Source organism: Danio rerio, chromosome 16 (assembly GCF_052040795.2).
Source record: "Danio rerio strain M-AB ecotype USA chromosome 16, GRCz13ab, whole genome shotgun sequence".
NCBI classification, from domain to species: Eukaryota; Metazoa; Chordata; class Actinopteri; order Cypriniformes; family Danionidae; genus Danio; species Danio rerio.
The window spans coordinates 50,346,618-50,373,380 of record NC_141036.1 but is presented as its reverse complement, the minus strand read 5'-3'; the positions used below and the strand labels follow the sequence as shown (position 1 = coordinate 50,373,380).

Here is a 26,763-nt window from a genome sequence, read left to right as displayed (position 1 = left end):
GACACACACACGCATGCACGCTTCATACAGAACAAAGCTGTATTGAACGCTCAATAGTCCTGGGGTCAAATCATGCTTTGCTTCATTTACACATGACTATTGTCCACATGCAATGGGATCCATTTAATCAAACAGACATTTTTCAAAAGACACATGTATATTCTTATACTTATTGTTGGCATTTGACATAAACAGCAATGCTTTTTTTCATGGGCTGTGGTTCACTATTTATGTGTTTTTAATAGCTTTTATAGCAATAATAGATTTTTGCATTGGGAACATTTTTTAAAGAGCCACTATTTTGCATTATAAAAGGTCATGTTTAGGTTTTAGGGGTCTCCAACAACAGTCTTATATGCATGCAAGGTCAAAAAACACTTTCATTGTCGCATAATGTGCATTTATTTTTATCTAATTATCACAGACTCCCATATGATTTGTTCAGCCATTCATTTGATCCAAAACCGCTCCGTGGCGCGGAGCTAATCTGCGCTTATTGGTCTGATGACCCAGTCTGTTGTGATCGGTCGACTGTGTTCAGCACAAAACAGAGAGAAATGCCCACCACGGCTATGAAGTAGCAGAGAGTACGTGAGAGCCCAATGCAGGAATGCATTAAATCAATGCAGTTAAACACTAGCATATTACTCTACTCTTAATTCTAACTCCTAGTAATAGCAGTGACACACATTCAGTATTAATCCACACAGTGGCAAAAGTTGAACTATTTCGAAACTGACCGCATTGCACGTTTGAGGAACAGCCGATGGTGGCAATAGCAAAGGCAAACAGCAGAGGCTCGCCAGTTCAGAAACGCATTTAAATCAGTTACGGAAGAAGCACGCTTCTTGTTTTCAACATGGTTTTGGACACAATATGTGAACAGCCCCATTCAGATTAAACCTGAGAGATACAGTACAATCACTGATCTATAATAATAATAATAATAATAATAATAATAATAATAATAATAATAATAATAATTTTTATTTATATAGTGCCTTTCCAGAGCTCAAGGACACTTTACAAGGAATGCAACAAAAAGATAAACAAACATACTCGAAGTCAAATATAACAAACTGGAATTACACGAAAAAGACCTAAGAGACAGATGAGCAGAGTAGTGGTGGATCAGATAAAGTAGTCAGTTTGGCAGATCAGAAGCGAAGCATTCAGAAAATAAGTGAGTCTTAAGTAAGGATTTGAATTCAGAGATATTATTAGCCGAGCGGAGTGAGCATGGTAGAGAGTTCCAGAGTTTGGATAAAGTTAATAGATAAGTGATTACAAGCTTTGCAGGGCCCTTACAACTTAAAACACACAATTAAACACATATTTTGCAAACTACACAAAATAAGGCAACAATTTTAATTACACTTACATGTTATGATCTGGTTAAAGAAGAAACTGGTCTATATGAACTGTAACAGTTACTGACAAAGTCCCTGTCAAACTGACAAAATCCTACTCGTAGTCTCTGCTGCTCCTTCCTTTAATAGTAAGCGGCCTGTGAATCCAGCGTTGCAGCGTAGATTATTGTATCAATCATCAGAAAAATGACAGGAACAAACACAGCACTAGGTTGGCTATACTGTGATGTTCTTGTAATCGAGTCATGATCAGTCCCGGGATCCCCAGCTCTCCGCTAATGTCTAAAGGGAAATGCTCATATCACATTTTACCGGAACTGGAACTACATTTTTGGTGATGTACCGTATCGATGTCGGTGCTTTCAGGCAAAAGATCAGAAATAAACTCGATTTATTAATTCGACTTTGAGTCGACTATTTCACAAAAAAAAATCAATAGTTTTAATCACGGTGCACTTTCAGATCTCAGGGGCTCGAATCAGCGACCTTCTTGCTTTGAGGCGACAGTGCTAACCACTGGGCCATCGTGCCACCTGTTGTAAATGTAAGTATTATTATTTATTATACATAATAGAGCAGTGGCTCTCAAACTTTTTTCATCAAATACCATCTCAGAATATATTGTCTCTCCAAGTACCACCATAATGAGCAGTATTGAAATACAGTAGCGTAGTAGGCCCAGTAAAGCAGCTACATCTCTGCACAGTTAAAAAAAAACGTGGCAGATTACCTCAGAAATATAGGCTATATGTCATATATGGCATGTTATATGCATCATTTTTGATAAATTTTAAAATGTGTGTAGCATGTACATAAGATTTTTCATTCCTCTGAGTACCACTAGTGGTATACGTATCACAGTTTGAGAACCACTGTACTAGACCAATCTGTTTCTCTCAATTTAAAGGTCTGAACCCCCAATACATCTATTACATACAAGCATTAATTACCCCCAACCCGTCCCCTCTGTAATTTGCACCCTGGCCCGCCTTCACTCCAGTGTTGTTGAAGAGTCGAGAGTGGATGCAGTTTGATTTGAACAAAATAGAATAGAATGGATCTTTATTATCATTGTCACAAGTACAACAAAGTTTTTTAAAAAGTGATCTCCAGTCAGTGCAACAATAGTTCTGTCTGTAAAAAAAAAGTGCTAAAATTACTCAAATCAATTATTAAAAATAATAATAATAAATTCTGAGGGTTTATGTAAGTACTTAGAAATAGTACTGTGGTATTTTCTCCATTAATAAGAGCATCGCCACCACTGGTATATAGTAACAAAATTACAAATACCCAAATCACTCTTGAGTATTTTTTTCTCGGGAATTGTAATTTACTAAGTAGTTTTAAAAATGTGTACTTGTACTTTCCCTTTAGTACATTTTAAGTGCAGTATTGGTACTTTCACTCCACTACTTTCCTTCAACCTGCAGTCACTACTTTATTTCTTCCTGTTTATGGGGATTAGAAAAATCAGACCTGTGATTTCTGTCCAATCAAATCACACATAGAAGATGCATCGCATCTTAATGAACTACCACAAGACATGGGCGATTTATAATAGCAACAAACTGTTTGGAAGCATTAAAAGTGTCCAAGAAGATGTCCAAAATCTTTACACACATTGACACATAGACGGATAAGAAGATGACGAATGTTTACTCTATGATGACCGAAATGGCCTTAAACACCCAGCAGGCACAAGACGTCAACATATAACGTTAGACTGACGTTGTATTTTGTTTGGAAATAAAAATCAAGTTAACATCAGAACCCATTATCAGGCCGACATCAGTGTCCAACGTCCAACCTAAAAATCAACCGAATATCAATGTCTAATGATGTTACAGCTTGACATTGTGTGGACATTACCACTATGAAGCCAGATGTTGGATTTTGGTTGCCATACCTGAGAAATTAATGTCAGTATTTGACGTCAATATGATGTTGGTTTAAGATGTTGGCTCGACGTTGAATTTTGGTCACTTTCTAACACAACCTAAAATCAACCAAATATCAACGTCATTTGACGTCATTATTGGACATCAAAATAACATTGTCTGTAGACACTGGCTAGACATTGAATTTTGGTCACCTAACGTCACAACCTAAATCTAACCTAATATTAATGTCTTATGACTTTGTGTGCCTGCTGGACCATAACTAAATGCACTACAGAATGTTACGTTTGCACATCCACAAATTACATGTAAATGCATCAGCTTTTCTATACATCAGCGTAATGCTCAATACTCTTGAGTACTTTTGAAAGGTCTACTTATTACATATACTTTGAGTAATATTTACAACAGATACTTTTACTCTACTTGCACTACATTTAAGGCAAGTAATGGTACTTTTACTGGGGTATGATTTTTCAGTACTCTTTCCACCACTGATGGCCACAGATACATGTCCAACTTGGTTTTTCCAAGCCCGAAAATTCAGATGCAGTGTTTGACGGAGGTGAAGTTGAAAATGAGCAGGGATTAGTGTTTTAGGAGGAGCTCTGAGACTGAAGCTGAGATGTGTGGTGTGTTATTTAAAGTGATGATTCAGCTTTCATTCTATAGCTGTCACATCAATGAGGCCTCGGCCTCCACCTCCACACGACAACACAGACCGAACAGAGAGACCACAGCCATCGGAGGTTAAACAGCTCACAAACACTGCTCATTTACAAAGAGCACCACATGCAATGCTTAAAGCTCATGTCTAATTCAAATTTAGATGCTATTATCAGTATGATAGTCTTAAAGTACGCATGAACCAGAAGCTGTGACCTTTTTTTCTGGTATTGTGATGCAGTTCCTAGAGAAATGGAATATTAAATGGGAAAACAGTGGGCATGGCTTGTTTTTTTTCTTCTGCGAGCTGATTGAATGTAGTAGCGTACAGTATGCATTGCATTTGAAATGATCATATAAAAGGCTTTCGAGAGATTTATTACAAACTAACATCCACCCTTTCTGCTTGTTGTCATAGTATTGTCAAAACTGACTGTTGGAGGGGTGTGGTTAAGTGTGTTAGCCACGCCCAATACCTCAGACAGACATGGGCTGTTTCTCAAAATCAAGTAATTAAAGTTCGGACTTGCGTCCTTGGAATTTCAGACTTGCCAAGTTCAGACCTCCAAAAACAAACTACCGAGGACACAAGTCGGGTACTTCTTCAAATGGAACAGCAGTGTACTTTATAACATCATTTACCTCACCATGGATTCATCAGTTTCACTGTACATTAATAATAAAAGGATTTAATTATACAAAGCACAGCCTTATAATTGGTTGACTCCTTTAAAACTCTCCTGTAATGTCTCTTGTCGGACAAAGGGAGACTGAGCAGAGGAACACTGGGCAGCTTGTTTTTGTTCCGCTTCTATTTAAGTTTCAGTGTGTGTTGTGTTTATAAAGGCTGCTTGTATTGTTGCTGTGTACGACTTTCTTATCACAAATATTGGTCATCAACGCTTTTTCAGCTGATGAGCACCACAACACGCTGCGTTACCTCTCTGCCAGCGTGTCATTGTCTAATGCAGAAGAACGAGAAGTGCCATGGCAGAGAGCCAGGACAACAGTTTAACTTCTCATCCGAAAGACGGTGCCCACTGACAGTATAGTGTCCCCTTCACTTTACTGGGGTATTAGGACTCACAAAGACTTCAGGTTGAGCGCCCCCTGCTGGCCTCACTAACACCACTTCCAACAGCAACCTATTTTTCCCATGTGGTTTCCCATCCAGGTACCGACCAGGCTCAGCCCTGCTAAACTTTAGTGAGTAGCTGCTCTCGGGCTGCAGGGTGATATGGCTGTGACCAAAAAAGTATACAAGCTTATTATATTCAACATTTGTAGACATTCTGCCATTTAAACTGCACAACCCAAGAGACAATAAATAATATTTATAATCTAAAAGAGTTGGCTCTCTATAGAATAGAACAAAAAATATCTGGTTTTGCATTGATGAGGAAAAAGCTGGGTTATGGATGTGGTACCTCTTCATTACACGTGTAACAGATGTTGAATTTGCACTTGTGTGAGTTTAAAATTTAAATCAAGTAAAATTGTTTGAAAATGTTGACATTTTTGAGTAATTTTACAGTACTGTAAAATACAAGCCAACACAAACAACTGAGAAAGGGTTTCACTACTTTTATGAACTTATATGAATACTTGATTTAAATAGCAAGGTTGACATTTGCTTTAAATTGCTCGCTTCAGTGTGTGACTAAAGCCAAATTAGGGTGCCACAAAAAAAATAAAAGTTATGTTTTTGTTTGTAAATTTTTATATTTAGTGTAAATATATATATATTTACATTTATTACATATATATATATATTTACATTTAAATATATATATATTTAGTGTAAATATATATATATATATATATATATATAAATATATATATTTACACATACAATAATGTATGTATAATTTTTTTGTAATTAAATTTTTTTTTACTGTATTTTCTTTTTTCTTTTTTTTAATATTTGTTTCAATTCTAGTTTGAGATTTGATGACTAGTATTCCCTTGTGAACAGGTTGAAATCTGCACTTTTATTCAGAAAATATATTACTTTAACCATTAGAGGGCAGTGATGCACTGTTTTTACCATTTTTGCACAAAATGTTGCAGGACATACTTAACTACTCAACTTCAAACGTTTTTCCCCTCCCATTAAACACAGCAGGTGATTTATTCTTTCCTTTTTTCTTTTAAGGAAGTACAGATTTAGAAGAACCTGATCAGAAACGGCTATAATGTGCAGTTTTATCAGTAACTCCTTTTTGGTTTCAATGCTATCAAAGTTATGAAAATTTTTATTGATGCTGGATTGTGTTTTATTGCGTTTTAAAACTCAACAAATAGTGTTTTCTGTGTGGCGTTTTTTTTTTATTTGTGTTTACCATTGTTCTAATATTAGTTTCCTTTCATTTTCATATCATTTAAATGTTTTTTGTGTATTTTTTGTTTATTTTTGCATGTTTATTTTGTTTCACATGTAGTGGTGGCTGGCTATTAATATGACAAAAATATTAAAACTTATAATTTTTTAAATAGTATATAATAAAATATTTAATACACTGTGAAACCCAACAGTCAACTTTATCAAATGGAACGAGTGTAGTTAACTTAAAAAGTTAATTCTACTCCTTTGACAAGAGTTTGAACTGAAGGTAATGAGTTCATTAAATACCTCGTTACTTTAAATTAAATGTAGTAAGTTCACAGTACTCATATAGAGTATAGTTTTTTTTTTTTAACTCAAATGGTTTGTAGCAATCGGTTTCCTCAAACGGTTTGAGTTACCTTAACTTTTTGGGTTTTACAGTGTATTGTTTAATATTAGTAAAATATTTTTTATGAAGATCTCATAGGATAATTTTAAAAAAAGTAATATAATCCTATAATAAGTTGAATTGAACGATGAATTTTCAGTATGTTTACTCCCAGTCTTCAGTGTCACATGAATAATCATTAAAGAAAGATGCTTTTTAAATGCTTTGTTTTTTAATAATGGTTATCAATCCACAAAACTTTTTTTAACTATAATTTTACTACTCAGTATTGTTTGGTTAAGACTAGACCTGCATGATATCGCAAAAATCTGACATTGCGATATTTTATTTTTCTATTGTGATATACCTTATCTATACAGTTTCCCCAAATGATTGAAAAGCACTATTTGGAAAAAATTTATGGTCACACTTTAACATTCACTTCCCGCTATTAGCAAATCATTAAATATATCTTATGATTCAATTAACTCCTAATTTGATTCTTATAAATGGATGTTAAGGTAGTTTAGGTATTGGTTTAGAGATGTAGAAAAAGATCATGCAGAATATGTAGATTATGAGTACTAATAAGCAGCCAATATCTCAATAGCATGCATGCTAATGAGCAACTAGTTAATAGGGAGAATTGGTTCCTAAAAGTGTGATCAAATGCATTAATTTGATTGATTGTGATGTTTCTGTACGGGAGTGAATCATGCATAACATGTAATAAACAAACTACAAGCATTGATAAATGCAATAAAGCAAAAATAAAAGTGAAATAAACAGTGTATACTTTGTGGTTTTGTGTATTTAAATGTAAAAACACACTGCAAAGGCAACTCAACATTGCATATCTGGTGATGTGACTATTGCAGATGCACACATTGCGATATTGATACTAAAATGACATATTGTGCAGCCCTAATTAAGACAAAGTTTAAGTGAACAGCTTTTATCCTCTAACATTAACATCACAAATGTCTTTACTAGGGTTAGAATGATATCTGAAAGATCATGTGATGCTAATCACTGTAATTATGATACTGAAAGTCAGCTTTGAATTGCAGAAATAAATTATATTTTACAATATATCTAGCGAAGGACGCAGTCATTTTATTGTGAAATATTTGTAATTGTATTTTTAATTAAATAAACTCAACTTTGAAGCCATATATTTATCAAACGACCCACTACCCCACGTGCATTTATATTTGTTGGCATGTTTTTCATGATCACCTTTTTGTTGTGTTTTGTTTCTGTTGTCATCCTGCACTTACTTTCACTTATTTTGTTTTTCATTTTTAGGGTCAAAGAAGACACAAAGTCTCAGCCAGCCCAGTAAGTAACACTTAGCCAGGCCTACACAAAATCTGCACACCTTTTTTCCAGCATTGATTACAAGGACAGAAGCTGCAGAATGCTCTCGTTGGTAACTCAAATCATAAACAAAGCGATTATTAAACTAACGGTCGGGGCTGCTCGATTCTATTCAAATTCTGAGTTCTTGTTTTGGAATCAAATGAACTTGATTCAGAGAATTGATTTCTGACTGTTTTTACATTCCTTATTCTCAAACACAGCTCATTTATTTATTGTTTGCTAGGTGCAAGAAAATATATCTAAAATGCACATGCACAGTTCTTTAATACAAATCAAACTGCTAACTAAACACTAATTATGTTTCAATATTGAAATAAGAGGCTGCAGTTTGTCTTTAATTAGATGCATGTTGTTGTTTTGGTAGAGCAACAGCTAGCTTTTGGTGCATATTTGACTTGGAAAAAGTAAAAGAAAGCAACATTTTATAAGACACGTTCAACAAACCATCAGTTATAACTATACAATTATTTCTTTTAAAATAAAAAAGGCTCTTAAAGGGGTAGTTCACTCAAAAAATTGAACTCTGTCATTATTAAATCACCCTTAACTTGTTCCAAATCATTTTTATTAATTAAAACCCAAAATAAGATATTTTGAAGAATGTTGCACACTAGTAGCCATTGACCAGGGTATCTGGAGACTTAAAAAAGTCTTAAAATGTCTTATATTTCTCTGTCAGTTATATTTATGTTGTTGTTTTGGTAGAGCAATAGCTGGCTTTTGGCGCATCTTTATAAATAGTCAAAAGTAAATAGTCAAAGATAAATATTTTAAGACACGATCAACAAACCATCAGATATAACCAGATAATTAGTTATTTTACAATTAAAAGCCTCTTCTTTATGGGATAATCCATTAATTTTTTTAAATTCTGTCATTTAATCACCCTTAACTTGTTCCAAATCATTTTTATTAGGTTGACACTGGTAGTCATTGACCAGGGTATCTGGAGACTACAAAAGTCCTAAATTCAGTTTCTCTGTCAATTAGATGTATGTTTTTGTTTTGTTAGAGCAATAGCCAGCTTTTGGCACATCTTTGACTAGGAAAAAGTCAAATAAAGCTAAAAATATTAAGACCCGTACTACAAACCATCAGTTATAACAATTTAATTAGTTCTTCTAAAATAAAAAAATGCTCTTAAAGGGGTAGTTCACTCAAAAAAAATTAGTTCTGTGATTTAATCACCCTTGACTTGTTCCTAATCATTTTTATTAGGTAAAACCCAAAATAAGATATTTTGAAGTATGTTGCACACCAGTAGCCATTGACCAGGGTATCTGGAGACTTAAAGTATTAAAATGTCTTAAATTTCTCCGTCAGTTATATTTACGTTGTTGTTTTGGTAGAGCGATACCCGGCTTTTGGCGCATCTTTGACTGAGAAAAACTCAAATAAGGCTAAATATTTTAAGACACGTTCAACAAACCATCAGTTATAAACTGATAGTTAGTTTTTTTTTTTTTTCAATAAATAAGGCTTTTTTTTTTTTGGGATAGTTCTCTCAAAAAAAAAAAAATTGTCATTTAATCAGCCTTGACTTGTTCCAACTCATTTTTATTAGTTAAAACCCAAAATAAGATATTTTGAAGAATGTTGCACACTAGTAGCCTTTGACCAGGGTATCTGGAGACTTAAAAAAAAGTCTTAAAATGTCTTAAATTTCTCTGTCAATTATATTTATGTTGTTGTTTTGGTAGAGCAATAGCTGGCTTTTTGCGCATCTTTGACTAGGAAATAGTCAAAGATAAATATTTTAAGACACGTTCAACAAACCATCAGTTATAACCAGATAATTTGTTATTTTACAATTAAAAGCCTCTTTTTTTATGGGGTAATCCATTAAATTTTTTTTTAATTCTGTCATTTAATCACCCTTAACTTGTTCCAAATCATTTTTATTAGGTTGACACTAGTAGTCATTGACCAGGGTATCTGGAGACTTCAAAAGTCCTAAATTCAGTTTCTCTGTCAATTAGATGTATGTTTTTGTTTTGTTAGAGCAATAGCCAGCTTTTGGCACATCTTTGACTAGGAAAAAGTCAAATAAAGCTCAAAATATTAAGACCCGTACTACAAACTATCAGTTATAACAATTTAATTAGTTCTTCTAAAATAAAAAAAATGCTCTTAAAGGGGTAGTTCACTCAAAAAAATTTAGTTCTGTGATTTAATCACCCTTGACTTGTTCCTAATCATTTTTGCTTGGTAAAACCCAAAATAAGATGTTTTGAAGTATGTTGCACACTAGTAGCCATTGACCAGGGTATCTGGAGACTTAAAGTCTTAAAATGTCTTAAATTTCTCCGTCAGTTATATTTATGTTGTTGTTTTGGTAGAGCGATAGCCGGCTTTTGGCACATCTTTGACTGAGAAAAACTCAAATAAGGCTAAATATTTTAAGACACGTTCAACAAACCATCAGTTATAAACTGATAGTTAGTTTTTTTTTTAAAATAAATAAGGCTCTTTTTTTGGGATAGTTCTCTCTCAAAAAAAAAAATTGTCATTTAATCAGCCTTGACTTGTTCCAACTCATTTTTATTAGTTAAAACCCAAAATAAGATATTTTGAAGAATGTTGCACACTAGTAGCCATTGACCAGGGTATCTGGAGACTTAAAAAAAAGTCTTAAAATGTCTTATATTTCTCTGTCAATTATATTTATGTTGTTGTTTTGGTAGAGCAATAGCTGGCTTTTGGCGCATCTTTGACTAGGAAATAGTCAAAGATAAATATTTTAAGACACGTTCAACAAACCATCAGTTATAACCAGATAATTTGTTATTTTACAATTAAAAGCCTCTTCTTTATGGGATAATCCATTAATTTTTTTTTTAATTCTGTCATTTAATCACCCTTAACTTGTTCCAAATCATTTTTATTAGGTTGACACTGGTAGTCATCAACTAGGGTATCTGGAGACTTCAAAAGTCCTAAATTCAGTTTCTCTGTCAATTATATGTATGTTTTTGTTTTGTTAGAGCAATAGCCAGCTTTTGGCACATCTTTGACTAGGAAAAAGTCAAATAAAGCTCAAAATATTAAGACCCGTACTACAAACCATCAGTTATAACAATTTAATTAGTTCTTCTAAAATAAAAAAAATGCTCTTAAAGGGGTAGTTCACTCAAAAAAATTTAGTTCTGTGATTTATTCACCCTTGACTTGTTCCTAATCATTTTTGCTAGGTAAAACCCAAAATAAGATATTTTGTAGTATGTTGCATACCAGTAGCCATTGACCAGGGTATCTGGAGACTTAAAGTATTAAAATGTCTTAAATTTCTCCGTCAGTTATATTTATGTTGTTGTTTTGGTAGAGCGATAGCCGGCTTTTGGCGCATCGTTGACTGAGAAAAACTCAAATAAAGCTAAATATTTTAAGACACGTTCAACAAACCGTCAGTTATAAACAAATAGTTAGTTCTTTTGAAATAAATAAGGCTCTTTTTTTGGGATAGTTCTCTCAAAAACATTAATTCTGTCATTTAATCAGCCTTGACTTGTTCCAAATCATTTTTATTAGGTAAAACCCAAAATAAGATATTTTGAAGAATGTTGGACACTAGTAGCCATTGGTCAGGGTATCTGGAGTCTTAAAAAGTCCTGATTTCATTTTCTCTGTCAATAAGATGTGTGTTTTTGTTTTGGTAAAGCGATAGCCGGCTTTTGGCGGATCTTTGACTAAAAGAATAAAAATAAAGCAAAATTTGAGAAGCATTCAGCTTTCTGTTGAACAAATTGAAGACTATTTGTAATCCCCAATCTCACAACTGGGGAATCAATTTTATTTTGTAATTGACTTCCAGCCCTACAAACATTAAAGAATCAAAAGTTTGTTGTTTGTTGAATTCTGCAGTTTCCGCTCATCAAACCCCCTCGCCCCCACCAGTGCAGATTGTGTGTAGGCCTGATTTTAGCTAGAGACGTGAAGTTTTTGAGTGCTTTTGTAGTGGCTTCCTCTGTGATTGGCAGCTCTTGTCCCCTCCTCTCTCTCTAGTGATTGGCTGCCTGCAGTCTGTTATGGCTCTGTCTGAAAGGCTTCTGGCAGCTTTACACATGTTGGCTCGATGCGTCACTCTTGCTTTACTCTGCTTTGTTCGTCGAGACGCTCATGGAGACACAGCTTGCATTTTTTCAATTATTTCTGTATCTGGATACACGATCGTATCCTGCGCTGATGGACACAACATTCATTTAATTTGCTTCTTTGCTGATCTCGCTGCCTATTTTCCGATCTCTCAGTTCTCTGTCTTTGTAATTCCCGTTCACATATTCTTGTTTGAGTTTGACTTTTTAGCAAAATTCATCATTCTGGCTAAAAAAAGCTCATTTAGACTGAAGATTTAGTTTGATTGACAAGCAGATTGACCAGTCGCAGCTAATTTTGTTTATACAGTACATCTGGAAAGTATTTATAGCGCTTGACTTCATTTATTTGCTCAAAACTTGAAATTGTTGCAAATTTATAAAAATAAAAAAACCCTTAAAAATCACATGTACATCAATATTCACAGCCTTTGCTCAATGCTTTGTTGATGCACTTTTGGCAGTGATTACAGCCTTAAGTATTTTTGAATATGATGTCACAAGCTTGGCACACCGGTCTTGGGAAATTTTTGCCCATTCCTCTTTGCAGTACCTCTCAAGATCAGGTTGGATGGAAAGTGACGCTGTACAGCCATTTTCAGATCTTTCCAGACAGGTTCAATAGGATTTAGATCCGGGCTCTGGCTGGGCCACTCAAGGACATTCACCGAGTTGTTGTGAAGCCACTCCATTGATATTTTGGCAGTGTGCTTTGGGTCATTGTCCTGCAGGAAGATAAACCGTCAAGGAGGTCAAGAGCACTCTGAAGCAGGTTTTTATTCAGGATGTCTCTGCACATTGCTGCAGTCATCTTTCCCTCTATCCTGACTAGTCTTCCAGTTCCCCACAACATGCTGCCACCACCATGCTTGACTGTAGGGATGCTATTAGCCTGGTGATGAGCGGTGCCTGGTTTTCTCCACACTTAAGGCCATGGCATTCACTTCAAAGAGTTAAATTTTAGTATCATCAGACCAGAGAATTTTGTTTCTTATGGTCTGAGAGTCCTTCAGATGCCTTTTGGCAAATTCCAGGTGGGGAGTGGCTTCTGTCTGGCCACTCTACCATACAGGCCTGATTGGTGTACTGCTGCACAGATGGTTGTCCTTCTGTAAGGTTCTCCTCTCTCCACAGAAGAACGCTGGAGCTCAGACTGGGTGACTATTGATCACCTCCCTGACAAAAGTTTTCTCCCCCGATCAGTCAGCTTAGATGGCCGGCCAGCTCTAGGAAGAGTCCTGGTGGTTCCAAACATCTTTCACTTGCAGATGATGGAGGCCACTGTGCTCACTGGAACTTTTGGAGCAAGAAATTTTTCTGTAACCTTCCCCAGCCTTGTTCCTCAAGATAATCCTGTCTGGGAGATCTACAGACGATTCTTTTGTCTTCATGCTTAGTTTGTGATTTGACATGCACTGTCAACCCTGGGACCTTATATAGACAGATTTATAGATGCCTTTTCAAATCATGGTTAATCAACTGAATTGACCACAGGTGAACTCCAATTAAGCTGCTGATACATCTCAAGAATGATCAGTGGAAACAAAATGTTCCTGAGCTCAACAGCAAAGGCTGTGAATACTGATGTTCATGTGATTTTTCAGCTTTTTTTTTTTTTTGTTAATAAATTTGCGACAATTTCAAAAACTTTTGTCACATTGTCATTATGGGGTATTTTGTGTAGAATTCTGAGGAAATAAATGAATTGAATCAATTTTGGAATAAGGCTGTAACATAAAATAATGTGGAAAAAGTGAAGACTTTCCGGATGCACTGTATAAATGATAAAAAACAAATCACGAGCAAAAATAACTACAATAGAGCAAAGAAAAGAGTCAAATAAACAGTGCTTAATAGTTTTCCGACGAGTCAAACAGTATTCAGGTATCAAAATTGAATCATGAAATTAAGTGAAAATAAACCGTATAGTCTTTGTTGTATAAATTCAGTACAATAATTCCTATTTACATTTACAAATGTATTTTTGTACTCCAATGCTTTAAACTCTCTGCTATGGTTATAATTCACTGTGACTCCACAAATCTCATGTTTTGTCAACAGTTGTGCTCATCAATTATAACCCAACTCAGCATTTTGCGATGTGACTATAGCAGACACGCACATTGGGATATCCATGCTGAAACAATATATTGTGCTGCCCTAGTAAGCACTCTGAATGGTTAATAAACTACAACAATATCTCAATTAACCTAAAAATAATATAGTAATAATATTCTATCATTTTGCAGATGTTTGATCATGCATATAGTTTCAAATAAATGGCTGAAACAAAACTTCCTAACTCCTATAGGTAAATCTGGCCATGAAGAATGTAAGCAGCTTTGTGTAGTATGCACAAGTCTCTCTCTTTCCCCCTCTTTCTCTCCCTGTACTGTACCTCCTGTAGGTCTTTTGCCCTTTCTGTGTGCTCCTCCTGAATGTAGCTGCTGATGTTTGCATTGTGTGTGTCGTCTGCATTCAGGCTTGTTGAGCAGATGTTGAGTTGCGTTGTCTGCTTGTTCATACAGGTGGTTTCCCTTTAGCGGAATCACTGATCTGGTTAATAACGTTCTCCAGCCCCAGACAAAGTCCCAAAACCAACCGCAGACTGAGCCTCTAAAGGAGCCGGAGATGTAAGTAAGACTGAATGGGTTTATCTTCACCCTTAAAACTCTGTATTGGCCAGAAAATCCCTGTGTGGAGAAGACTGACCTTTCATTTACTCATTTACAGTGCTGAAATTCTGAAAATGGCAGTCAGTTCTCAAAAAAAAAAAAAAGTTTATTTTGAAATGTGTTAATGAAGGAAACACATCTACTGTGAATTTGCAAGCAACACACTTTTTTATTGATCAATGGAATGAGCATCAGCAACCTAGAATATTGATTTCAGTGATTTTAATAATTATTTTAATTGTCATATGATTTTACAGCCTTTATTTGTTTATTTATTTATTTATTTATTTATTTATTTATTTATTTATTTATTTGTGTTTTGTTTATTTGTTTTCTAGCCTAATTTAGTACTTGACAAACAATTGTCATTTACTTTTATTAGTTTTGTTTATTATTATTTCTTAAAGTTTTGTAGCCATTTTGTTGAGCTTTTGTTGCCTTTTTTGCCATTATTTGTTTTGCTGCTATTTAGTTGCCTTACTTTGACCTTATTTGTTTTGTTGCCATTTTGTTGCCTTTTTTTTTTTTTGCCATTTTTTGTTTTGTTGCTGTTTTGGTACCTTTTTTGCCAAGATTTGTTTTGCGCCATTTTGTTGCCTTATTTTTTACCTTATTTGTTTTGTTGCGGTTTTGTTGCTCTTTAGCTTTTTTGTTTAGACTGTTTTTTGTGTTTTGTTGTTGCCATTTTTTAAAAATGTTTTGTTGCCATTTTGTTTTGTTGCAGTTTTATTTTTGTTTTGTTGCCATTTTTTTTGTTTTTTTGCCATTTTGTTTTGTTGCTTTTTGTTGCTGTTTTGTTGACTTTTGTTGGCGTTTAGTTTTTTTTTGACTTTTTGTTGTTTTGTTTAATGTTTTGATGCTGTTTTGTTTTTGCTTTACTTTGTTGCCATTTAGTTATGTTTTCTTTTGTTGTCTTCTTGTTGCTGTTTTATTTTTTTGCCTTTTTAATTTTGTTTTGTTACTGTTTTATGTTTTGTTGCCAGTTTTTGTGTTTTTTTTATTGTCGTTTTGTTTTGTTGACTTTTATTGGTTTTGTGTTTTTGTTGCTGTTTTGTGTTTTTGTTGCTGTTTTGTTGCCGTTTGTTTTATTGCTGTTTTTTTTGTTGCTGTTTTGTTGCCATTTTTTATTTTGTTTTGTTGCTGTTTTGTTGCCATTTTTATATATTTTTTGTTGCTCTGTTTTTTTGCTGTTTTGTTGCCATTTTGTTTTGTTGCTGTTTTGTTTTTTCTTTGTTCTTTTTTATTTTCTTTATATATTTTGTTTGTTTTTTTGCAATTTTTTTTATTTTGTTTTGTTGTTTTTGGCCATTTTAGTTTTTTTTTTTGCCTTTTTTTTGTTTTGTTTTGTGTTATATACTGTAGGTTATCAGCATTATCAAACAAGCTGCAATTGTTGAGCTAATTTTTTAACAAATTAGAATTTTCAAAATGTGTAATCTAATAATACGGATATATTAATAATATATGTAATATATAGTTTTAAGTTTATATGTGCTATGTTTTAAGTTTGTACGTGTGTATATAAGCCAACCGCTTACTTAAATGTGATTAATGCCATGATGCCATGAGTTAACTACTGAGTAATCTTACCTTAATTGCAAATATATCTTAAATTAATCTCATGTTGCATTTTGAAACTGCATAATTACATCAGGGCTGTCAGTTGATTCAAATATTTAATCGTGATTAATCACATCATGGCCATGAGCTTAAAATATGAGATATGTTTTTCTGTTGTTAACCCTTTATAAATCGTTATTTTTAAGCATTCCTTGAGGTAACATTTGTTGATGTATATTTAAACTATATTTTGCTAACGAAAGACTTTAAAACACTACTGCCATTACTTTTATTTTTTATGCTACTGTCTTTAAAGTTAACAATATTGAATTAATGCGATAAATTGCAGATCCCTATTCCTGTCTTTGTTTTCTTTTGAATATCTTCTGTGGTAAAATTTTGATCTGTACGCTCCAGCAGTTTGATTATGGGATGTGCATTAAGCATGGGTTTAGTATTACCCGGGAAGTCGACTGCAGGTTTGTAAGTATCTTAAGCAGGTAAAGCGCAGGTCTTCATGTGGCCGCGATGTCGTTCATAAAGGTGCTGCGTATCGATGTACTGGCTCGTGTTTCTCTGACTCTCTCTCCGTGCCGTGTGTCAGATGAGACCTGAGGAATGGCGTATGATTATATGATGGCGTTTACGTCTGGAGGTGAAGCGGTCTGTGCTCTGCAGCTGTCTGTGATGCCACCTGAGCCAGCGCACCTGCCATAGCCCTGGAGATCCTCCAGCCTTCACCTCACGTCTGAACGCTGTTGCTTTACACACACTCTCTTTATATTTAACACCCCGTTATATAATGAAAAACATCCTTGTCCATACTGGTGTTTCTGCTGCATTGTAGAAAAGATTTCCATCCATGCTACATGACCCAAAATAAACGTCAGAAGGCGAAAGGAGCTATAAAATTATAGTGAAAACAATTATATACACTTTGTTTGTTCAAACTACTTATTTAAAATAAGCTGAAACAACACAACTTTTAAGGTTCTTAGGGGGACAACTTAATTGCTTTGTTCAATCTACTTAAATTTGTCAAAACTAAGTTTATTTATTTAGGAATAAAAAAAGTTTTATTCATTCATGCTGTCCCAACACAAATCATAACAATCATACAAATATGTTCTAATTATAATGGATTGATTGTAGGGTTGGGCGATAAATCGATTTTATCTTTTAAAGCCCCAGTCACATCACACGATTTTTATTGTCGGTTATGAAAGTCACTGTCAGATTCTACGATTTATTTATTTTTTTGTCTTGATAAAATCTTGACTTGTCGTGGTTAACTAATGTGCCAGACTACACGTTCCTTCCCTATCAGTCATTCCATGATGTCTATGACGAGTGTTATTTCCCAAAGCAGTCACAAGTGTTGCTATAACAAAATTTCTTATCTTAACTTCAATTTTTTTTCTTATTTCAGTCTCAATAAACACTGATGCCTGTCGACGACTAATAATTACATTATTTAAAGGCGTTCGTTACAACATGTATGGGATCAAACTTAAGATTCCTTTTTAATACTAAGATATTTTCTTTGAAATCTAAATGTATCACGGGTGCCATGGGTTTCTTGTTAAATACTTCCACGCCTGAACTTGCCGCGAGTGAGGAGAAAATGAAAGCACATCCGCATTGAGGAAAAATCAGATACTCAAGACATACTCTTTAAAATGATGACATATTAAAAAATTAGCAAATGACAAAGACAGATTTGTGATTCAACAATCACAGTGAAGCACTTAATAAATCCTTATTGTTCACAGAGCAAAATAAATTATCCACCCCTATAGTTGAGGAGTGGAGGGGCACAAATAAAAATATAATTCATATATATTTTTTTTGGAAACAAAATATTTTCTAAACAAATTTGTTATCAATTTTAATTTTAATTTTAATGTATCTTTTGTTGGTCAGTTATCTATAAATAAGAATAACGAATAACATTTGAGGTTTCTGCGATGTTGTCGTGAACTGTCACATTACACGAGAAGAAACAATTGAATCTTGTGTCACGATGCCTATTAGTTGTTTACGAGTCCTTATGACACCTTACAACAAGAAAACCGTGCCAAATTGTTTGGTCTGACTGGGGCTTAACTCTAGTGGGAAGTTTACATCGATTTGTTTAAATAAAAATCGGTTTTCACCCTAACATGTGACACTCCCCTCTGGGTTCCTGTAGGTCCCCTCACATTTGCCATAGAAACACACAAACAAAATGGCAGGGAATATCTTGGAGAAAAGTGGATTTGGATATGCCCTTAATGCTTTTGCGCCCTGTTCTTTGGACTTTGCACTTTGCACTTTTTGATTGTTAAAATAGAGCCCTTGATCTTGAAATGAAAGCCTTTTTTTTCTTTAGCATTTTTATATTCTATAATAAATACAATTATGATAAGGTTATATAGGTTAATAACCTTCATCTCCAAGCTTTTGCATGCAGGGGGGATAAATCGATTTAAATGATAAATTGATTTTTTGGTGAAAGAATCTGGGATATTTTAAAAAGGCCATATCGCCCAGCCCTTGATCGTATTGATCGCACACCTTAAAATATTTATCGGTCAGTCAGAAAAAAGCATTCAACAGCCTCGTAGTGTACTGTAAATGTTTTAATATCTGCTTTCAGCTTCTGACATGTATACTGGATTGAGATCTTTAAAAAAAAAAAAAAAAATATATATATATATATATATATATATATATATATAGTGGAAAAGCCAGTATGGGTTAGAATCATTTTCTTCTCAAAATGTTGCCTCAAAACTGAACTTTTTGTTTTGTTTTGTTTTGTTTCGATATTGTAAGGCTGGACAACTCCTAAACTGATATGATTCTTACATTTGTGTTTGCATGTCTGGATCAAGGAAAAGCTTTGACAGTGAGAGATGTGTGGGATCCACATGTTTTCTGGGTAGGAGGGCAGAAGTCAGTGAAAGCAGACCTGCTCACCATCAGGGCATTGCTGTGACTTTATCCTTTAGGGGTAAAAGGTCACTGAGTAGAACAGAAGTGATTGTTTGGTGGGTTCAGAGTATCAGGGTTGACTGGAAATACAGTACCTACTGCTAAAAAAAGCATTGATGACCAGTGAAAAATTACACTTTAAAATTTGCAAATAAGTTAATTCTGTCTGTTTATGCTTGTTGTCAGCTGTAGTTTGTTTTTATTTTTAATATTTATTTATTTATTTATTTATTTATTTATTTATCAGTTTCTTTGCTTATGTGTTTGTTTGTTTTCTAGTCTAATTTAGTAATTAACAATCAATTGTTAATTACTTGAATTAGTTTTGTTCATTATTTTCTTTGTGTTTTGATTTGTTGACATTTAGTTTTGTTGCTGCTTTGTTTCGTTTTGTTGCTGTTTTGCTTTTGTTTTGTTGCTGTTTTGTTCTGTTTTGTTTTTGTTTAGTTGCCGTTTCATTTTGTTGCGTTTTGTTTTGTTGCCTTTTTGTTTTGTTGCGTTTTGTTTTGTTGCCATTTTGCTTTGTTTCCGTTTTGTTTGTTTTGTTGACGTTTTGTTTCTGTATTGTTTGTTTTGCATCCGTTTTGTTTGTTTTGGTGCTGTTTTGTTGCCGTTTTGTTTGTTTTGTTGCCGTTTTGTTTCTTTTGATGCTGTTTTGTTTCCGTTTTGTTGCCGTTTTATTTGTTTTTGTGCTGTTTTGTTGCTGCTTTTTTGCCATTTTGTTTTGTTTTCTTGCCATTTTGTTGTCTTGCCGTTGTTGTTTTTGATTTGATTTGTTGCCATTTTGTTGTTTTTATTGCCGTGTTGCTTTTGTTTGCCATTTTGTTTTTGTTTTGTTGCCGTTTTGTTGTTGTTTTGTTGCTGTTTTGTTTTGTTGCCATTGTTTTTTTGCTGTTTTGTTGCCATTTTGTGGCTGTTTACTTGCCGTGTTGTTTTTGTTATTGCTGTGTTTTTTAGTTGCTGTTTTGTTTTTGTTTTGTTTTGTTTGTTGATTGAGTTTGGTTTGTTTTAGGTTTGTTTCAGTTTTGTGGGAATGCTAACAAATTGTTTTAGCTCGATCACATACTATATTTCTGATAAACAATATATGAGCATCAAATTTAAATTTGTCAAACTCTTAGCTTATGCCAAACACAACAAATAAAACTTCAGTAAAGTTATGTATTCATTACGTGGATCTGCATTAAAAAAACTCCTCAGCGTTAAGCATGCAAGCTCTCTCATCAGAGTCAGTGATCGCCGTGAGAATGAGCTGTTGTTTTGAGTTTGCTGGATTCTGGGTAACACTGTGCCGCTCTGCTGTAGTAAGAGATCGGCGTCCTCAATAATTCAGCCTGCTAATGAATGTTGCAGGGGCAGATGTGGGACCAAACCTCCTCTAATCGACAGCTTATGGCGTTGGACCCCAGTGTTTGCTTTCCACGGCTGCGATTGATTGACAGGGGAACATACAAAATGCATGTACGTCATGCATGCATCCAGCTAGCATTTCAGGGTCTGTCTCCAGCCTTTGACCCTCTGCTCTCTTACTGTAATGAGACGGTGCATGAAGAAACATCATGCTTATGTAAAAGTCCCATAAAAGCTGCTGTTTCAGGATCAAGGTGTGGTTGTGACTGCTACTGCATGTGCTATTGATATTTGATGACATGTCTGCAGTATACTGGGTTCAGCACAACAGTCAGTGTGAACATTGGTTTAAAAGTGATTGTGCGATTATTGTAAGCATTATTATTGGGCAGTAATACTGGATGACAATGCAACTATCCAAGTTTTAGGAACAAAAAATAATAACTTGACTTCTAGATGAGCATTTGGAATAGGATGTGGCTTATATGAAAGGCAAAGGCCTCTAGATTACGCTTATTTGACCAAAATAAAATATGATCATGCCTTGATTTTTAATGATTTAATTAGGACAGTAAGGTCTGATTTTGCTTAGACAAAAGTCCTGTCACTTAACAGAAATAATGTATAGAATATAAAGTGATGATGCAGTGGAAAAAGAGTTAATATTGTGTTGAACTCCAATGAGCTTGGAGGACTGCATCCATACATCTCTGCAATGACTCAAATAATTTATTAATAGTCATCTGGAATGGCAATGAAAGTGTTTTTGCTGGACTCCCAGAGTTCATCAAGATTCTTTAGATTCATCTTCGATGCCTCCTTCATCTTACCCCAGACATGCTCAATAATGTTCATATCTGGTGACTGGACTGGTCAATCTTGGTGCAACTTGACCTTCTTTGCTTTTAGGAACTTTAATGTGGAGGCCGAAGTATGGGAAGAAGCGCTATCCTGCTGAAGAATTTGCCCTCTCCTGTGGTTTGTAATGTAATGGGCAGCACAAATGTCTTGATACCTCAGGCTGTTGATGTTGCTATCCACTCTGCCAAACTGCACGCCCCAACACTGAATATAACCCCAAACCATGATTTTTCCTTTGCCAAACTTGACTGATTTTTGTGAGAATCTTGGGTCCATGCGGGTTCCAACAGGTCTTCTGCAGTATTTATGATGATTGGGATGCAGATGAGGACTCATCTGAAAAAATCTACCTTCTACCACTTTTCCTAGTGATTAAGAAGTAGGCAACTTATAATTTGTAGCTCTTACAACTGGGATCAATGACAGGCCTTTTTCAGGTGTATGCACACACTTTAATTTATTATAAAAACATGCCTGAAAAGCTTTGGGGTAATATAGAATAATAATTTATTTTAGAATAAATAAATTATATGAAGTTCATATTCTCAACACATCCTCTGACTGTGTTCTGATTAGACATTACAAATGACTATTGTCTGTTTGGTTGTTCTGACTGACTGTGTTTTAATGGGCCATGTTCTTTTAAAGTGTTCTGATTATCCATGTTCTGATTGGCCATGTACTGACTGACTGTGTTTTGATTGACTGTCTGTATTCTGACAGGCTGTGGTCTAATTGGCTGTGTACTGACTGACTGGCCATGTTTTCTGAAGGAATTCTGATTGGCTGAGTACTGGCTGTGTTCTGATTGACTGTGTATTGATCGCTTGTATTCTGATTAGCCGTGGTCTTATTGACCGACTGTGTTCTCATTGGCTGTGTACTCACTGACTGGCCCCGTTTTGTGACTGCATTCTCAGCAGCTGAGCACCGAATGCATTCTGATTGGCTGCATACTAACAGACTGTGTTCTGATTGACTGTATTGACTGGCTGTGCTCTGATTTACTGTGTTCTGACAGGTTGTGCTTTGATTAGGTGTATACTGACTGACTGGCTGTACTTTCTGGCTGTATTTTAATTGGCTGTGTACTAACTGACTGTTTTGACTGGTTATATTCTTAGCCATGGTCTAATTGGCTGACTGACTGTGTTCTTATTGGCTGTGCACTGACTGACTGGCCCCGTTTTCTGACTGTATTTTGATTGGCTGAGTACAGATTGTGCTCTGACTGTCTGTATTCTAGTTAGCGATGTTTTGGCTGTGTATTGATTGTGCTCTGACTGGCTGTGCGCTGATTGGCTTTGTTCTGACTGACTGTGTTCTGATTGGCTGTTCTGACTGAATGTTTTATTATCTGTTTACCGAATGACTGGCTATGTTTTCTGACTTGCTGTGTCCTGACTGACTGTGTTCTGACTGACTGTATAGATTAGCTGTGTCTGTGTCTGTGTCTGTTCTAACTGAATGTTTTATTATGTTCTGATTGGCGGTGTACTAACTTACTGTGGTCTGATTGGCTGTGTACTGATTGTGTTCCGATTGGCTGTGTTGTGACTGACTGCGTTCTGATTGGCTTTGTTCTGACTGAATGTTTTATTATCTGTTTACCAAGTGACTGGCCATGTTTTCTGACTGTGCAGTGATTGTGTTCTGACTGTCTGGCTGTTCGAAACCACCTACTACTCAGTAGGTACTGCATTTGAATTTAAACGTTCTGCTCGGCCGTTTGAAAAGTAGGCGCTATACAGTGTGAATGTGATAAGTATGAATGGAATTCGGACATACTACATCTGCCATTTTGTCATGGTCACGTGACCTACGTGTGTCAGTTGCGTCACTTAACTTCCATTCATGAATTCTCTCGCGGGGCATTATGGGATAGCGCAGCGTGCATGGGATGCACACTCCAGAATCTTGCCAGAAGTATGAAGTCATCCCGGTACTTCTCGCATACTGATTTTTGAATTCTATGAATTCGGACATACTACTTGGCTCGCATACTGATTTTAGCATGCTGTATAGTATGGAAGTATGCGGTTTCAGATGCAGCCTCTGTGTACTGACTGACTATGCTCTGATTAGCTGTGTTCTGATTGGTAGTGTAGTGATGTTTTCTTTAGTTGTGATCTGACTGACTGTTCTGATTGGTTGTCTACTAACTGTGGTCTGATTGGCTGTATTCTGGTTGGCTGTGTTCTGATCGGCTGTGTTATTTTACCCTTTTACCGACTGACTGGCCAAGTTTTTTTGACTGCATTCTGATAGACTGTGAACTGATTTGTGTGTCTGTCACACACAAATGGTTGGCTGTCTGCCGACAGGCTGTGCTCTGATTATCCATGTTCTGATTAGCTGTGTTCTGATAGGTTGTAATTTGATTAGCAGCGTTCTTATTGGTTGTTTTCTCTTTAGCAGTGTTCTGATTGGCTGTGTCAGGATAGGTCGTGCTTTGATCAGCAGTGTTATGTTTTGCTGAGTTCTTATAGGTCATACTTTGATTTGCAGTGTTCTGATTGGCTGTGTTCTGTCTCCTGCAGGAAATTGCACCAGCAGTTTGAAATGTACAAAGATCAAGTGCAGAAGATGGGTGAGGAGGCTCAGAGCGGCCCGGAGCAGAAGAGCGATGCTCCTACCTGCGGAATCTGCCATAAAACCAAGTTTGCCGACGGCTGTGGCCACCTCTGTTCTTATTGCCAAACCAAGTTCTGTGCTCGCTGTGGAGGAAGAGTTTCACTGCGCTCTAACAAGGTACAGACTTGTGGTACACAAACCCTGCTTTCAGCTGGACCTCAGCTACTCTCTGTAAAATGGAATATGCGGCCAAATTGTTTACAAAATAAACAAAAACATTTGCTTAGACATATTTGATGAAACATGCTTTTGTAACTGATGTAGTGTTACTGAGGATTTTATTTGCGGGCTGTAACTGAGGAGGAAAATGTACAATTTGGTGCAGTTTCTGATATTAATATGGACAAAAACTAAATGCTTTTAATATAGATAAATGAAGTTATTTTTAGAGTGTAACAGATGTATGAATAAAAGTTGTATAAATATTACTTATTATTCTATATTTTCCATATTTTAAGTGTAGAAGATGCATGCATAAAAAGCATATAGATTAGTTATTATTCCAAATTTCCCCCTAAAAAGTTATTATTCTATAGGTGCTCAACTTGAGGGCAAAAATTTACAGTTTGGTGCAGCCTCAGATAATAATACTGCCAAAAAGTAAGGTAAATCCTCGCAATTTAAAGAAATGAAAATGTTTTTAACATTTTATCAGATGCATGAATACATATCATATAAATATTAGATATTATTCTGTATTTTAACTGTGTAGAAGATACATGCATAAAAATCACAAATATGAGTTAATATTCTATATTTCTCTGGTTTAAGTGTAGCAGAGGCATGCATTATATATATATATATATATATATATATATATATATATATATATATATATATATATATATATATATATATATATATATATATATATATAATTAATATGTATGGTTTTAACAGTGTAACAGATGCTTGCATAAAAAGCATATAAATATTAGTTATTATTTTATACATTTGAAGTCAGAATTATTTGACCCCCTGTTTATCTCCCCCCCCCCCCCCACATTTTTATTTGAACACATTTGTATACATAATAGTTTTAATAACCCATTTCTAAGGACTGATTTCATTTATTTTTGCCATGATGACAGTAAGTCATTTTTACTAGATATTTTTCAAGACACTTCTATACAGCTTAGTGACATTTAAAGACTTAACTTGGTTAATTAAGTCATTAATTAAGCAAGTCATTGTATAATGATGGTTTGTTCACCATCGAAAACAAATAGCTTAAAGGGGATAATAATATTGACCTTAAAATGGTTTTAAAAATTTTTTTAAACTGCTTTTATTCTAGCCGAAATAAAACAAATAAGACCAGAAGAAAAAATATTATCAGACACACTGTTAAAAATTCTCTTGCTCTTTTAAACATCATTTGGGATATATATATATATATATATATATATATATATATATATATATATATATATATATATATATATATATATATATATATATATATATATATGTATATGTATATATATATATATATATATATGTATATATATATATATGTATGTGTATATGTGTATATATGTATATATATGTGTGTGTATATATATATATATATAAATATATATATATATATATATATATATATATATATATATATATATATATATATATATATATATATATATATATATATATATATATATATATATATATATATTTCCCAAATGATGTTTAAAAGAGCAAGGGAATTTTATATGTATATGTGTGCGTATATATATATATATATATATATATATATATATATATATATATATATATATATATATATATATATATATATATATATATATATATAAATCAATGGGGCTAAAAATTCTGACTTCAACTGTATTTCTAAATTTTAACAGAAGATGCAAGCATAAAAACATTTCAATATTAGTTATTATTTTATTTTCCCCAAAAAGTTATTATTTTATCATTTTATTTAGGTGCTTAGCTTGAGGGGAAAAAGTTTTACAATTAGGTGTAGCCTCTGATAATAACATTGCCAAAAAGTAAAGTAAATGCTTGCAATATAAAGAAATGGAAATATATTTAACAGTTTATCAGATGCATGCATAAAATTATTTAAATATTAGTTATTATTCTATATTTGTGTAGCAGATGCATATATAAAATATAACAATAATTAATTAGTATTATTTTAACAGTGTGGCAGATGCAAGCATGAAAAACATATAAATATCAGTTAATATTCTATATTTCCTCAAAATATGTTTTTCTGACTTTCCCATTAGTTACAAAAACTGTGTAAATCAGTATTTTCTGATTGGTCAAACATCCAGTTTTAATGTAGGCTAGTGTTATACATAGTGAACTACATAAATTGGACTACACATAGCATGATTAGTATTTTATTTCCATACATATCTATTATTTAAACAGGATTATTTGAAGAGTTATTTTGGAGAAAAGTGACTGTAAGATGTAGTTTCTTTACTATAAATCACACAATGCCTTCTATAAATCCTGTAACAGCAGAGTATTATGCTATTGCTTTGAACATATTTAATATTTACAGGAGCGGAAAAAAAAATTGTAAAAAATATTCGAGGAATAGGTCT

General features: G+C 34.2%; 1 protein-coding gene across 26 annotated transcripts in view; it reads left to right on the top strand.

The window, feature by feature from the left end:
• rims2a (regulating synaptic membrane exocytosis 2a) overlaps positions 1-26,763 on the top strand; it is a 317,393-nt gene that overhangs the window by 39,767 nt on the left and 250,863 nt on the right. For all 26 annotated transcript variants that reach the window (XM_087287955.1, XM_087287950.1, XM_087287942.1 and 23 more), the window contains one exon: positions 24,088-24,298. In XM_087287955.1, the coding sequence (XP_087144081.1) occupies positions 24,088-24,298 (211 nt within the window). The remainder of the gene's footprint in view (positions 1-24,087; positions 24,299-26,763) is intronic.